The sequence below is a fragment of the Ceratotherium simum genome, chromosome 31 (assembly GCF_057802395.1).
Source record: "Ceratotherium simum simum isolate JZ-2026a chromosome 31, ASM5780239v1, whole genome shotgun sequence".
In the NCBI taxonomy this organism is placed as follows: Eukaryota; Metazoa; Chordata; class Mammalia; order Perissodactyla; family Rhinocerotidae; genus Ceratotherium; species Ceratotherium simum.
In genome coordinates, this window is record NC_141930.1 from 7,734,287 (window position 1) to 7,748,496 (window position 14,210).

Below are 14,210 nucleotides of genomic sequence, written 5' to 3' on the forward strand. Positions count from 1 at the left end.
ATTTATTTGTCCACAAGTTAGTTCATAGGTTGAGAAATTCTCTCCAGATGTTTATCTCTGTACAATAGAACTGAACAGCAGCTAGTCAAAAATTCTTTAACACATTATAGAATTTCCTGCCAATGCCAAAATTTGCCTTAAAGTCACATTTAAAAAAACATGTTTAAAGGGCTGGCCCGTGCCTTAGCGGTTGAGTGTGCACGCTCCGCTGCTGGCGGTCTGGGTTGGTGGCCCAGGGTTGGATCCCGCGTGCGCACTGTCGGGGGAAGAGGGAGAATCTCTCTCTGCCCTTTTCCTTAAGGTTCTTCTGGCTGGCCAAATAATCAACAAGACAGGTTAGCAGGAGAAAATAATACCAAGTTTAATAACATGTATACATGGGAGAAAGCAGGGACACTGCGTTTCTCAACACAATAGCAGAAATTCTCGTCTTAAATATCATTTTCAGCCAATGACAAAGGAGGATTTGGGGGTGGGGGGAGTCAGTTACAGGAGATTACCACTAAAGCACAGTAAACAAGAGTGAGGTTTATTATACAGCCCCCAAGGCCTCATCTTCCACATTGATAAGTTACTAGAAATGAGCTCACCCCCCCTTTTTCTCAATACAGAGAGGGAGATACCTTTACAAATGGAGACTTCCCTTGTAAATGATTGTCTGACAACTCCTCGCAGGGCCATACAAAGAATGTGGCCAGAGAGACAGAACTCCCGATAAGATGGGCTTGTTGGTGCCTTTTCTATTGTAACCTCTATCCTAAATTATCTTTTATAACAGTCATGATAATAACCCCTTCCTAAAACAGATTTTTTGGTTTTAAATTCTTTAGGCAGTTTGGGAGGGGAAACTCAAATATTTTTCCTGAGCTCTCTGAGTCCTTATTGTCTTCAGCTCGAAATAATCCGCATACCAGAGTGGTGCTTCCTGGGGCAGCTCGCCCTGAGCACCATCAGTTCCCTCCTCTGAAACTTCCCTAGAAGTTTCACATATTAAAAGCTGAGCTGGTGACTGTGGAGAGAGAAATCGTGTTAGTACCCGGGTGATAAGAAGTCTGCAAAGAGAGAAAAGAACATAGATTAGAATGAGGATGAACAAGCAGAAAAGAACAAATCGGAGCACATTTCTCCACACTCTATTAAACCAGTCCCCCAATCCTGGAAATAAGTCAGTCCAATAAAATGTGTGAGCTTCGTTTATCTGATGAAAAATATCAATCTTCTCTTTTAATAGATTTAAGTTAGATATTACTTGACCTGTTTGATTCACATAAAAGCAACATTTTTTTCCAATGATTGCGCATGTTTCTCCTTGTTGGGCAGTGAGTACGTCTAGAGCACGTCGATTTTGGAGCACCACAGATGCTAGGCTGTTAATCTCTGACTGGAGTATGTTTAAGGTTTGCATGGTGGTGTTGAACTCTTGTTCTATTACCATAGAGAGATTTAATATTTTTTTTTCTAACTCATAATCTCCAAAGCCGGGGAATAGGACTCTCAAGGCTGAAAAGAACTTGGAGTTGTGATACACAAGTGGATTTTCCACGATTTCTCGACTGGCACGTTTATGTAGCACAATCTTATGAACAAACGAACCCAAGTTTGTAATTTGGCTAGCATTTAAGGTGGAGTGTTTGGTGACAGAAGGAGCCAGGTATCCAAGTCCGCATCGTCCTGACCAATTAGGTGGGAATCTTTTATATACTTTGTTGCCGCATAAAATGAAAAGACCAGTGTAGTTTAAAGACAAGGTTAGAATTGAGTCTGTAGTTCCCAGGATCTGGACTATTTCATGATCTGTGCCACTTGCACTGTTACTACCTAAACATCTCTATTTCTCATGAGCTCCTGTCAGTTTGCGAGAACAGAACAGATTGCGGAATAGCTGGTACAGGAGGCCTGCAGTCTGATTTTGACAGCTATAAAGCCAGGTCTTGTCACCTGACCAGGTGAGTCCAGATTTTTGATCCACCCATATATAGTCTGTGGCATTGGGCAGCTTAACCATGTGGATAGCTGCTATACCCCAAGTTGTACACGAGTGGCTCGTAAGCCATCTAGAGCACTTGGTGATTTGGCAAATGTTTGTGCCAGAGGGAGTAGTGATAGAGTCACTTACAATTTCCTTGCGAGTTCTGAAGATGTCACCTGCGGAATCAAACCACAGAGTTTGACAGCAATATTGTCTCGGTATATCACCCAGGAAAGGTCTAGTGCCATGTTTACTTTCAATGCAGAGGGAAAAACTTTTACTTATTGTTTGTGCTTGGGCAAGGGACAGTCCTTGACCTTTTAAGTAATCTTTCTGGGGCCCAAGTGACTCACCAGGAGAAGAAGCAGAGTGAAGTTTCCCTTGTTGCGGATACCATACTCTGTTACTCGTCCATTTTCCGTATTTAGTCCACCAGGTGTTCACATCAGCAGGAACAAAGACGAGTTCAGGTTCTTTTGCACTATCTAGCTGTTGACATAACCAACAGTCAGACTGATTAGTTAACGTGGCTAGGGCTTGGTAAACTGGCACGAGGGGGTGTTTGGTCTGTGCCCGACCTGTTGAAAAGGAGAGGGTTAGTAAAAGCCAGACACAGATCGGAAAAGAGCCCATAGCGGAGACTTAGAGAGGGAAGAGGGACAGATAGAGACCAGCACTCTCCAGTCAGCTTTTTAATAAATGATTAAAATATATATATATATATCCACTAATAGATTGTGTGTGCGAGTGTGTATATATATATATATAGGGAATTTTAAAGCAAAGGGGGGGAAATGGGTCAAAGTAGGTTTTCTTGATCCGTGATCTTGGGAAAAGCTGTCTACTTCGTGATGTCGGCTGCTTCTGGGGCCTGTGTTTTGGCCCTCGAAATCCTTAGTTTAAGGTCACCTGTGGGGATTATCTCCCAGTTGTCTTGAGAGCGATGTTCTGGGTCTATTTTGGCGTGGCTCGCATGGATCCAGGAAGATTTTTCTTTTATTTTGATGGCAGTGCAGGTCGTCAGTAAGACTTCATAAGGTCCTTCCCAGCGAGGTGACAGTGCGTGTTTTCTTCTAAAGACCTTGATGTACACCCGGTCTCCTGGTCGAAAGGGATGGCAAGGCTTGTCAGAAGGTGGTGGCCATGTCTCTTTTACCTGTTGACGATATGCTTCAAGTATATTAGTTAATTTTTGTATATAACAAGTCATAGCATCAAATTGTTTACTTAAGTTCCTATAATATTCATTTAATCTAGGAATTGAAGGTTTAGAGACACCAGTAGGCATCGGACGTCCAAAAACTATTTCAAAAGGAGTCAATCCATGTCTGTTATTTGGAGTATTTTGAATCTTTATAAGGGCCAAGGGCAGAGCTTCTGGCCATTTAAGTTCAGTTTCTTGACAGATTTTTCTTAGAGTTCTTTTTATATCTAGATTTTTACGTTCTACTTGCCCTGATGACTGAGGGTGATATGGGGTATGAAATTTTAATGAATACCCCAGAGTTTTTGCAAGCAAGTGGTTTATCTCTGCTGTAAAATGAGTTCCTTGGTCTGATTTAATCCATAAAGGAATGCCAAAACGAGGAATAACTTCAGTTATTAATTTTTTTACCACTGTTGTGGCATCTGCATGTCTGGTCGGATAGCATTCAGTCCATCCACTAAACATGCAGACAATAACCAAACAGTGAGAGTAACCTAAAGCTGAAGGCAAGTCTATAAAATCTATTTGGAGTGCCACAAAAGGCAGCGTGGGCCTGGGAGGACTTCCTGGATCACACTGATTTCTCCCAGAGACTTGGTAAGATTTGCAAGTTGTGCACTGGGAGGTGATTTGGTCAGAAATTTTATGGATGCCAGGGCAAAACCAATTGTCTTTCAGTTCCTTAACTATCCCCCGTTTGCACATATGTCCCATTTGGTGGGAGATAAGTGCAAGCCAAAAAGTCAAAAGAAAAGGAGCTACTGGAAGTCCATTTGGTCCAATGTATAATCCATCTGATAATTGTTTGGCACCCTTTCGTATCTAATTGTCTTTTTCAGATTGTGGGGCATTTGCCTGATAGTTAATAACATCAGTCAGGGATAAAGGCAGGTTTAAGAATTGGGTGGAAAACGGATAAGGGGGTCTATAGTGAGCTGCATGTTTAGCAGCTCTGTCAGCCCTGTCATTCTCTAAAGATATGACATCAGTCTCTTTAGTATGGGCTGAACAATGAACAATGGCAATTTTTGAAGGAAGGTGAATAGCTTGTAATAAGGCTGCAATTAAGTGTCTATTAGCAATAGAAGTTCTTGTAGAAGTTAAGAATCTATGGGATTTTTAAATTGTGCCAACAGTATGGCAGACTCTAAAAGTATATTTGTGTAAACGAAAGAAAAATAAGGTTAATGGTTAGAGCAAATTGTAAACCAGTTTTTGAGTTCAGAGGACAGCCAGTGAAGAAGAATTTTAGATGTCAGCGTCAAAGTATCTTTTGCAGTTTAAAATGTCTCTGATGGAACTGATGGTATCGTCAGGTCATCTCTTAAGTTTATATCAAGTTTATCAGCTTCAGTTTGTAAGGCTTTAGGAAAAAGGGCAGGTTCAGTTCTCAGTGATTTTAAATGAAAATGATGGAAAAAATCAAAAACATTAGTTTGGACATCTGTAGCCAGATATTTTAGGAGACTAGAAGAAATCAGGATCCAGTCCAGTCAACAGATATAAAACAAAAACTTTAAAAGACAACAAAACTAGGATCTAATATCTGTAAACTTATACTGAAATAGTTTTTACTGAAATATAATTTTTTTCTCTAAAATCACCCTCATTTTTATTAAGATAGCAAAATTAAAACTAGTTTGCAAAATAAGTATAGTTCTAATAGAGTTGGCTCAATTATTTACATAAGTACAGCAAGAATAGCAGTTGATCACATAGGCTCTTTTAAATCTGCTTTGTTGGAACTTTTTATAAGGAATCTCAGATTGAACTTTAAAGGTCTCTCGAGGCCAGGAAAGCCAAGCCAAGGATTTTGTCATCAGACTTTGCCTGCAATACCTATAGATTTGGGTGAATTCTTCTCTTCTGAGGTTTTTCCAAAATATTTTGAGGTTCTTTGTACCTGCCAGATAAGTGACATTTTTTACCTATCCTGGTAAGTGCTGTTTGGAACATAAGGTACCAGGCCAATTTCTACGTGACTTTATTCCATAAAGTCTGATCTTTATTCTTTAAAAGCTGTATGGTTATATTGTAAATATGATGTTCTAGTCACAACCTTGGTAATAGAACCAGTGTTTTTAATTGTGTCTTGTTATAAGGAGAACAGATTCTTAGCGACCTTATGCAAATAACTATATTGCCATGAAAACAACAATATTTACTTACCAAGAGTTTTTAAATTCGAGGGATCAGGTAGAGAGAAAAAGATAAATATTTTAATTTTACTTACAAAAATATCATTTACCAAATTGCTATAAGTCATAGCTAGCTCAGGAGAAAAGAAAAAGTTTTCTTTAAATCTGAAAAAACAAAACATTAAAAATTCAGCAGTACTTTAAATGAAAAATCATAAAAATTATAATCATCTTTATCAGTTCATTTAGTCCTGTGTAATCTATTTTCGATCTCAGTCTTTTTGTTAGCAGCTTTATGAAGTCAGTTTCTCCATCAGATTTCTGTAATTTTTTACCAAGTTCAGTTTTATGATCAGAAAGTTTGTCAGAAACCTGTATTCCAGTGTAAATATCAGAGTCCTTTCCATGAATTTTTTTGAAGTTGAAACATATTTTGCAAAAGCATTAGAGCAAAGAAATGTTTGTAAACAAAAAGACCTCAAAATGGCAATTGTCAAAGAAATTTGGTTAATTTTGTGACATATAACACTTTAAAATAATAATAACTAGAATTATGACTGATAATCAGGACAGATCAGAATTTCAGTAATGTTATACAATTTTAAAATGTCTATATCAATAACATTAACCCACAAAATACCACCTAAGCAGGCTTATCACTTGTCTGACAATGCTTTTCCATGTAATTGAACATATGGAATAAGCCTAATAAGTTTAGTATCTTTTCCCTTATAGGAAGAGAGCAAATTTCTTTGAGAAGTTCTAGGACCCTTTGAAAATTTTTAAAGAAATAAAAGTTAAAAAAAGACTTTAAGATATGAATTTTGGGGGAGCTTGTCAAAAATATAAACAATTAAAGCAAACAGAGCATTAACAGTCTAAAAGCCTTAATAGAGAGACCTCAGTCTTTTGAACGTAGGAAATTATTTTAACAGTTTTTTTTTTTTTTTCTGTCTTTTAGGTAGACTTATTCAAAGGTAAAGAAAAATCTTTTGTAACCTCTTTATCAAGTTTAAGCAAATTATCTTTTTAAGAGACAGAAGACCAAATTTTAATTTTGTACCAGCTTATTTCTGCTATTAATACTCATTTACTTAATTAAATTCATTTTAATCTTAGCCAACTTGACCATGTATAAAACTCCTTTTCCAGAATTCTTCTTTCACAAACCTTTTATAACTTTCTTTTTACATTCAGAATTTGTCCCATGTCTTTCTTTTCCCTCCTAGTACTTGAGGACAAATTTATCTTTCTTAACCAAACAAAATATTTCTATTCTTTGTATTTTTATACATCTTATTTTCCTTGTACACAGACGTATTTTTCTTAATTTTTAGTAGCTTCAATCACATATATTAATTAGGAATTTTACCCCTTAGAAACCTTAATTTGTAAGTAAAAACTAAGTAAACAATTATAAACTTTTTTTTATATTAGTATCTTGTGGCTTGGAAAATTTATAAACACTTTATAACTTCTAGAAACACATTATTTTATAGTACAATCTTTTAATAAAACACATGTTTACCAATAGACCCAAAATTTCTTTTAGTTTTCCTGTAATGAAAAGCCAAAAGTAGACAAATGTACATTTAGCAATCAATGTCTAATATCTTATCTTATTTGGAAATGATGATACTCAAAGAATTTTTATCATAAAACTTAGCAAAACTCTCAAGTTTTAAGTCACCAAAAAGAGTTTGGAAGCTGCAACCACCATAACACATAATTATTGTTTAAAGTTCATCCAACATTCATCTTTTTTACAACTATTTAGTTACTTATTCCCAATAATTATTTAGATTGCCCATAAGACTTCATAAGACTTTAAATAAAATTAGCCATCATTTAAATTACTATTTTTGTTAACCAGTTCTGTAATAGAAATAACATTAGTTTTTCTCTACAAAATTTTATGTAAATTTTATCACCTCTTATACCTTTAAACATAATTATCATTAAGATTTTTATCAATAGGTCTTGGTCTTCTAATTTTGGACAAGAGAAGCATTCCCAGTCAGACATTTTAAAACATATTTAGGCAAAGTTGATGTAACCTCTTTGTATAAAATTAGCTCAAACATTCTAACCTTTATAATCTTATCAACACTTATACTTTTACATGTTCTCAATTCAATTGTCACCTGAGTCAAGGTCTTAAGACTAGTCAAATTTTTCCCTTCCTTTTTTTTTTTTTGGCCTTAATTCTTAGGTACCAATTAAGCAATTATGTGAGAGCTCTCAAAACATTTTTTTTCCCCCAATTTAGAAGTTTTTCTAATTCAAAGGATCTGTCGTCTGGCCATTGACAGTAGGATCTTCACTTGTATATTTATTTTAATAGTGAGTCGAACCAATAAGCCTTTTTAAGGAAAGACCCGGAGGTAACTTTCCACGCTTAGAATAAATCTTCACCATGGACGCAAGAGGCGTCCCTGGGTGGGCGCAGATGATGTAGCCCCCATGATCCACAGAATTTACTCTCAAAGATATTCAGAGACAGTAAAGACCTTTGTTGCACAGGCGGTAAGGATGGTGTAGTGAAAACGGTGTCTCTGGTCTCCCACAATAGTGTGGGACGCCTCCAGTCACAGACCCGCTAATCTGTGACACCGGGCGGGCGATACTGGAATGGGATTTTTCCAGCACTAACAAGCAACGAAAGTAAAGACGACAAAAGCCCTTATGGACTGGGCCTTTTATGACAAACTCCCCTGAGAACTTGGCACAGCCGGACAAAGAGACAGTTCGGAACCCCAGTCTACTCGACTGGCCACCAAGGTGCACCCCGGTAAATGCACCTTCTGTATGGTGGAGACCAAGGAGAATATTCTCACTGGTCACAAAGCCAAGTTTTCTCAGGACACAGAACAAGACAGAAGGAAAAACCTCATCCGGTTTTTTTTTTTTTTTTTTTTTCTGTGCACAATGACAGCTTTAGCCACGCCTTAGGTCTCCTGGAGCCAGAATAATACCTAGAGGGGGAGGTGCCGCGGGGTTGGGGACTGTGTGCTTTACAGAGTACCTCGTCGTTGCACGGACATTTTTTTGCAGTTGGCGGGGCACCTGTGTCATCTACCCCGTTCTGTGACCCAACTTATCCTGACACGGGAGTCTTCTGAAAGTGGCGAGCGCCCTAATGGCTCTTAACTGCTTGACCCGCGCCCACTTAAATTTGCGGCCTTTTTGGCTTCCAAGATGCCCTTGGCAATGACCTTCACTTCATGTGCATAATAACCCACAGCAAAGTTTGTAGACTCCGGTCTGGTGAGACCCGCAAACTCACCAGTCTGTGGGGCCGGCCCGGACAGCAGGCTTATAGGGCCTATGCCTGCGTCCTACCCTATGGTATTTCCTTCTTATGACAAAAGACACAGACAAAAGAGAAAAACAGAGACTACCTCTGGGAGGAAAAGGGATCAAGATCAAAACCAAGAGTACTCTACCAAATTTAAACCAAGAGTCACTAAAAGCCCAAGAAATTAGTTTCCCAAATATTTTTTCTTGCCAATCTAAATTTAGAAAGGGAAAAAAATTCTCACCACTTCTTTCTGCCGGACTCCGCAGATAGAGATTCAGGGAGGCTGACATGGTAAGAAGTCTTACCTTTTGTCGGCTTTCGTCAGGCGTTCCCGTATCTCATCATCTGCAGTAGTCCAGGGAGAAGGCAGGTCTTCCAGCCAGAGAAGGCAACTTACCAGCCAGTGCTTCTCCTGGCTGGCTCGCCAAAACTGTCGGGGGAAGAGGGAGAATCTCTCTCTGCCCTTTTCCTTAAGGTTCTTCTGGCTGGCCAAATAATCAACAAGACAGGTTAGCAGGAGAAAATAATACCAAGTTTAATAACATGTATACATGGGAGAAAGCAGGGACACTGCGTTTCTCAACACAATAGCAGAAATTCTCGTCTTAAATATCATTTTCAGCCAATGACAAAGGAGGATTTGGGGGTGGGGGGAGTCAGTTACAGGAGATTACCACTAAAGCACAGTAAACAAGAGTGAGGTTTATTATACAGCCCCCAAGGCCTCATCTTCCACATTGATAAGTTACTAGAAATGAGCTCACCCCCCCCTTTTTCTCAATACAGAGAGGGAGATACCTTTACAAATGGAGACTTCCCTTGTAAATGATTGTCTGACAACTCCTCGCAGGGCCATACAAAGAATGTGGCCAGAGAGACAGAACTCCCGATAAGATGGGCTTGTTGGTGCCTTTTCTATTGTAACCTCTATCCTAAATTATCTTTTATAACAGTCATGATAATAACCCCTTCCTAAAACAGATTTTTTGGTTTTAAATTCTTTAGGCAGTTTGGGAGGGGAAACTCAAATATTTTTCCTGAGCTCTCTGAGTCCTTATTGTCTTCAGCTCGAAATAATCCGCATACCAGAGTGGTGCTTCCTGGGGCAGCTTGCCCTGAGCACCATCAGCACCGACACACACCGCTTCTCCCGCCATGCTGAGGCCGCGTCCCACATACAGCAACTAGAAGGGTGTGCAGCTATGACATACAACTATCTTCTGGGGCTTTGGGGGAAAAATAAATAAATAAAATTATTTAAAAAAAAGTTTAAAAATGCATGTCATTGACCTCTTTGTTACAAACACTGGATTGTTAGTAGTAGTACAATATACTTCATTTTAAAATTTAAACCTGAAAGCTAAAGTTACAGTATTTATTAAATGCATGGTATAATTAAAAGGATGAAAAGAGGACCAAAATGATCCTTGACCTCCTGGAGCTTATAAGCTACTAGGTTATAACCTAGTTATAGGGCTGTGAAACACGTAAACCTATAGCTGCAGCCGGCTGGCCTGAGAGATGAGTGCCAGGGGGGAGTCACAAAGAGAAGCCAAGGGCAGGGCAGGTAGCAATCAGAGGGGAGATCTCATGGGGTTGTGGTAAACAGAATAAACTTCACGGTGAAGACGATAGAGACGCAGGAGGGAAGGAGCCACGCTTTACATACAGTGCAGTGTCGTGGGGATAGAAAACATGGAGTCACTTCAGGTAACTAAGGATGATTTAAAAACTAATACAAGCCTAGTTCGTGTGGAGTCCTATACAACACTGCGAGCTGAAGGTCAAGCCAGTCTCCACGTTACACAAGCTTGCCTCCCTTGTAGACTCAGATGGCTTATGAAATTGAGGTACCACCTTAGAACGACATAATCCAAGTGACTTCATGGAGGACGAGCAAATCACCTTGAAAATTGAGTGCTGATGCTAATAATTAAAAGTATTATTACAGGAACTTTACACTGTCCGTTGATCAATGGACATGAAGCCTCAAAATACATTTTCAAAAGATCCCTATTGCTAATTCTGCTCTTTGGTTAATTTAACCATTTCAAACGTTTCATTTAATTCATTTCAGAGTGTTGTCCTTAATCCTCCACTCAAACCAGTTCTTATTACATGAAGATCTTCCTAATTTGTCTCCGGAAAAATCCGCATTTGCTGTGAAAAGACAGGACTACATAATTTTTCGAGAGATTCTTTGTAATTTTCGCCTCTTTGCTTGTTTTGGACCTAGTTAGTGGAGCTATCATAGCGCATTATTTCGGTAGCAGGAGAAGATGAAGACTACATACAAGGGAAAAAAGAGCCAGCGGCATTTGTAAATAACCTTCCTGTGTTTTCTTCTCAAGAAAGGCGGTCGCAGAGGCAGAGAAAGGGCATCTCCGGTATTTTGATATCTGTGAAACTTGTGATATTGGAAATAACTTGGGGGTGGACCGCGCACGCCATGCCGCCCCCCAGGCGGCGTGCACGCAGCCCCGCGGCTGGCTCCGTGCCCCGGCCGGCTCCTCTGCGCTCCCCGCGCCGCGCGCTGGAGCCGCCCGGGCCTGCCTCGCCGCCGGGCCTGCCTCCCCGCCCGCGCCGACGCGCCCGAGCGCACAGGTCGGCCGGGTCAGGTGGTCGGGTGACGCCCCGGGACCGCGCTCCCTGGCGGGGGCGGGCGGCGCCGCCGCGCCCCACGCCTCCGGGGGAGGGGACTTCGCGGGAGGCGGGCGGAGGCGGGCGGAGCGCGGCGGCGGCGGCGGGCACGGCTGCGGGCGGCGGAGGCGCAGGGACGCGAGGCGACGGGCGGAGACATGGACCGCGGCGAGCAAGGTGAGGGCGCGGGCGCCGCGCGGGGTGAGCGCGGCCCGGCTTCCGAGCAGGTGCAGGGCGTCCCTGGCCGGCGCCCGAGCAGGTGCCCAGCCGCCCGTGCCCGCGCGCAAGTTACCTCTCCCGAGCCGGATGTGGCATCCTGCTCTGGCCCAGCCGGGGGGAGCCGCTCAGGCGGCTGGAGCGGGCTGATGGGGCCTCGTGTCTGTGTGAGTGTGTGTGTACGTGTGAGAGAGAGAGAGCGAGCGAGAGAGAGACAGAGAGAAGGTTCTGGGAGGCAGCGCAGGGGCTGGCGCCAGGCTGATGGAGCCGGGGCTGCGGATCGTGGTGCGCTTTGGGTAGAAAGCAGCGCGGGGGGAGTACTGTGCTGCTCTTGGGACTGATGGAAACTGAGGACAGGGGATCGCTTCGCCCCTTCAGATGGGAACATGAAATCCCCCCCATGTTAAGACTTTTTGCCCTCTTCTAGATAAAGTGGTTGGGATTTTTGGTGGCGGTTGATCCAATGGCGATGGTTTTGAACGCAGGTAGTTAACATGCTAGGTGTCCCCAAATTGTGGAGTGGTGTCTGTGGGTTTATTTGAAGGGAAGAGAACTTTTCATAGTCAGGGTCTTTTTTATCAAGCTGGAACCCTACAACACAAAGCCCTTAGTCTAATTACTGTAGCTTAGGATCCGCTTCTTTCTGAAAATGGTATCAAGTGAAATTGCCTCGAATAGGAGAGATGTGGCAATAGTGGGGTATGGTTTTCAGATTTAAATATTGCTACATCCTAGAGATCTTTGCTGATAAAAATCCAGTGACTGTAACACACACGCATGGCACGCTTTCAAAAAGATAGATAAATGCTGAAAAAAAAAACGCCAAACAATATTAAGGTAAATTTTAGAAAGTGGGGATAGGAATATTCCTGTTTTGAGTCTTAACACAATTTTCATTTTTTGCTTATTAGCGTCTGGTATTTACCTTCTTGCATATTAGTTTTCATGTAAATCAAACCATATTCCTTATATATACTATTTTGTATTTTAGTTTTTATAGGTTGTAAGATGGATTCTTGAGAGCCTTCCAGCCCTTCCTTTTTCCCCACCCCTCAAATTAATCTCACACTTAACATATGAGTGCTTATAATATAAACATTACATACATTATGTAATATGTATTTTACGTGTATAATACATTATATATGTAAATATACACATGCACACATATTGTCCAGATTTTAAACTTCTTGAGGTCTAAGATGCATGTACCTCATCTTTGATTGTCCACAGTTGGGTAACGGTGATTTGCACATAGTAGACATGCAAATGTTTGAGTCAGAAAGTTCATTACAGGTCTGACGTGCATTCTTAGTAGAAGGCCTAGGGGCCACCATGGAAGCCAGCATTATTCTGTCTGGTTTTCAGTGGGGGGCACTGGGGGTGTCAGGCGTGTGAACATGCCTATTTGTATATGTCTTTCATTGTCATATTTAACATAATGATGTTTTTAGAATAACCATGTTTGGTACTTGTCAAAGTAAATTAAATAGCTGTGTTTGACCTAGGTGAATGGAGTGACTAATTTTATTAGATTTTGTGATCTAGCTTGGCCTGTAAGAATCACAGTGGTAAGTACTCTGCAACACAGTATTCCAATTTGCTGCTGTACTTTGTGTAGTTTTAGAGGACTAGTTTTGTGTGTGTGTGTCTAAGACATTTTATAGATGCTTTGGCTTATAAGAGGAGGCTTTTTCTTCTCTAATTTTCAGTTGTTTTCTTTGGTCAAGATGTTTGTTCATCTTGTTAGTCCTTGTTTTTAATTGTTATTTCTCGAGGGCAATGGAAATCCACCTTCTGAAAGTGGAGTCTGGAGAATCGCTCAGAATGAAGGATGAGTCACCTGAGATGAGTCACGTGCCTTGGGAAGGTTCACTGGCTCCCCGTGTGCTTTGTCATGTTACAGCCCAGTGGCCTTTCCTTACGCTCTTGGTTCCAGCTGTCTCTTTTGCCTTTCCATCTTTATGTTCCCATGGCACATAGTAGGTGCTCAAAAATGTTTGTTGACTGCCTGAGATGAAAGAGAAGAGTGGCCAAGAGCGCCTTCCAGCTGCTGGAACCTCTGATGGCCCTCCTTGCTTCCCACTTCCTCCTGTTGTTTTCTTCCTCTGTGTTTTAGAGAAGCAGAACTCTGTGGTTAGGCGGAGAAAGTTGCTGGTAAGCCTGTGTTGGACGTGGAGGGCAGGTTTCCACGTAAGATCTTGGAACTGGTGGAGTGGCTGACTCAGTCTTCACTGATCCATAGTGCGACTCCTGGTTCGAGTGAAGGAGGAGGAACCTGGCAGGGTAAACACTAGCAAACGATGTTGGCTGAAATCGGGGTGATAAAACTTGGTGGTTGTCTCTTGAATTGTGATTTTTGCCAAAGTATTTAAAGCCAAGTCAGAATACTTTAGGATTTGTTTAACTTGCTTTTTAAGCAAGGAGTTTAGGAGTAAGTTTAGGAGTTTGTTGTGTTTGTCCCTTAAAAACAAAAACTCTAGATGCAAAATTAAATGCCCTACCTCTTAAATGCTTTTCTCTATTAAAATCCCTCTTTATTCCTTCCTTCTTGTATCAAGTTGTCAGAATCCATCCTTTGCTACCGATGTTATTTAACAGAGCTATAAAGTTTTAAATGAACAATTTCCTTGTGTTTTCAACCGTCTTCTGATACTCTTCAGTATCAAGCCAGATTCTGCTTTTTACACCTTCTATACCCAGACTTTGTGTGCAATACTCTGCTTATATTGAGGGCTC

At 41.0% G+C, this 14,210-nt stretch overlaps 1 protein-coding gene and 1 long non-coding RNA gene across 3 annotated transcripts in view; one reads left to right on the forward strand and one right to left on the reverse strand.

The window, feature by feature from the left end:
• Window positions 1-336: 336 nt before the first annotated feature.
• LOC147913014 (uncharacterized) lies at window positions 337-9,933 on the reverse strand. Of its 2 annotated transcripts, none has more exons than XR_015549232.1 (2): window positions 8,921-9,933; window positions 337-3,125 (listed from the first exon to the last, which is right to left on the reverse strand). It is a non-coding gene; the product is annotated as an uncharacterized LOC147913014 (long non-coding RNA). The 2 variants fall into 2 exon arrangements; XR_015549233.1 differs by having other exon boundaries at window positions 337-3,139.
• Window positions 9,934-11,328: 1,395 nt separating this feature from the next.
• The window catches only part of TPD52 (tumor protein D52), a 115,251-nt gene continuing 112,369 nt past the window's right edge, over window positions 11,329-14,210 (forward strand). The window contains exon 1 of the mRNA XM_087420404.1: window positions 11,329-11,432. Coding sequence (XP_087276530.1) covers window positions 11,414-11,432 — 19 coding nt within the window. The 5' untranslated portion in view covers window positions 11,329-11,413. The remainder of the gene's footprint in view (window positions 11,433-14,210) is intronic.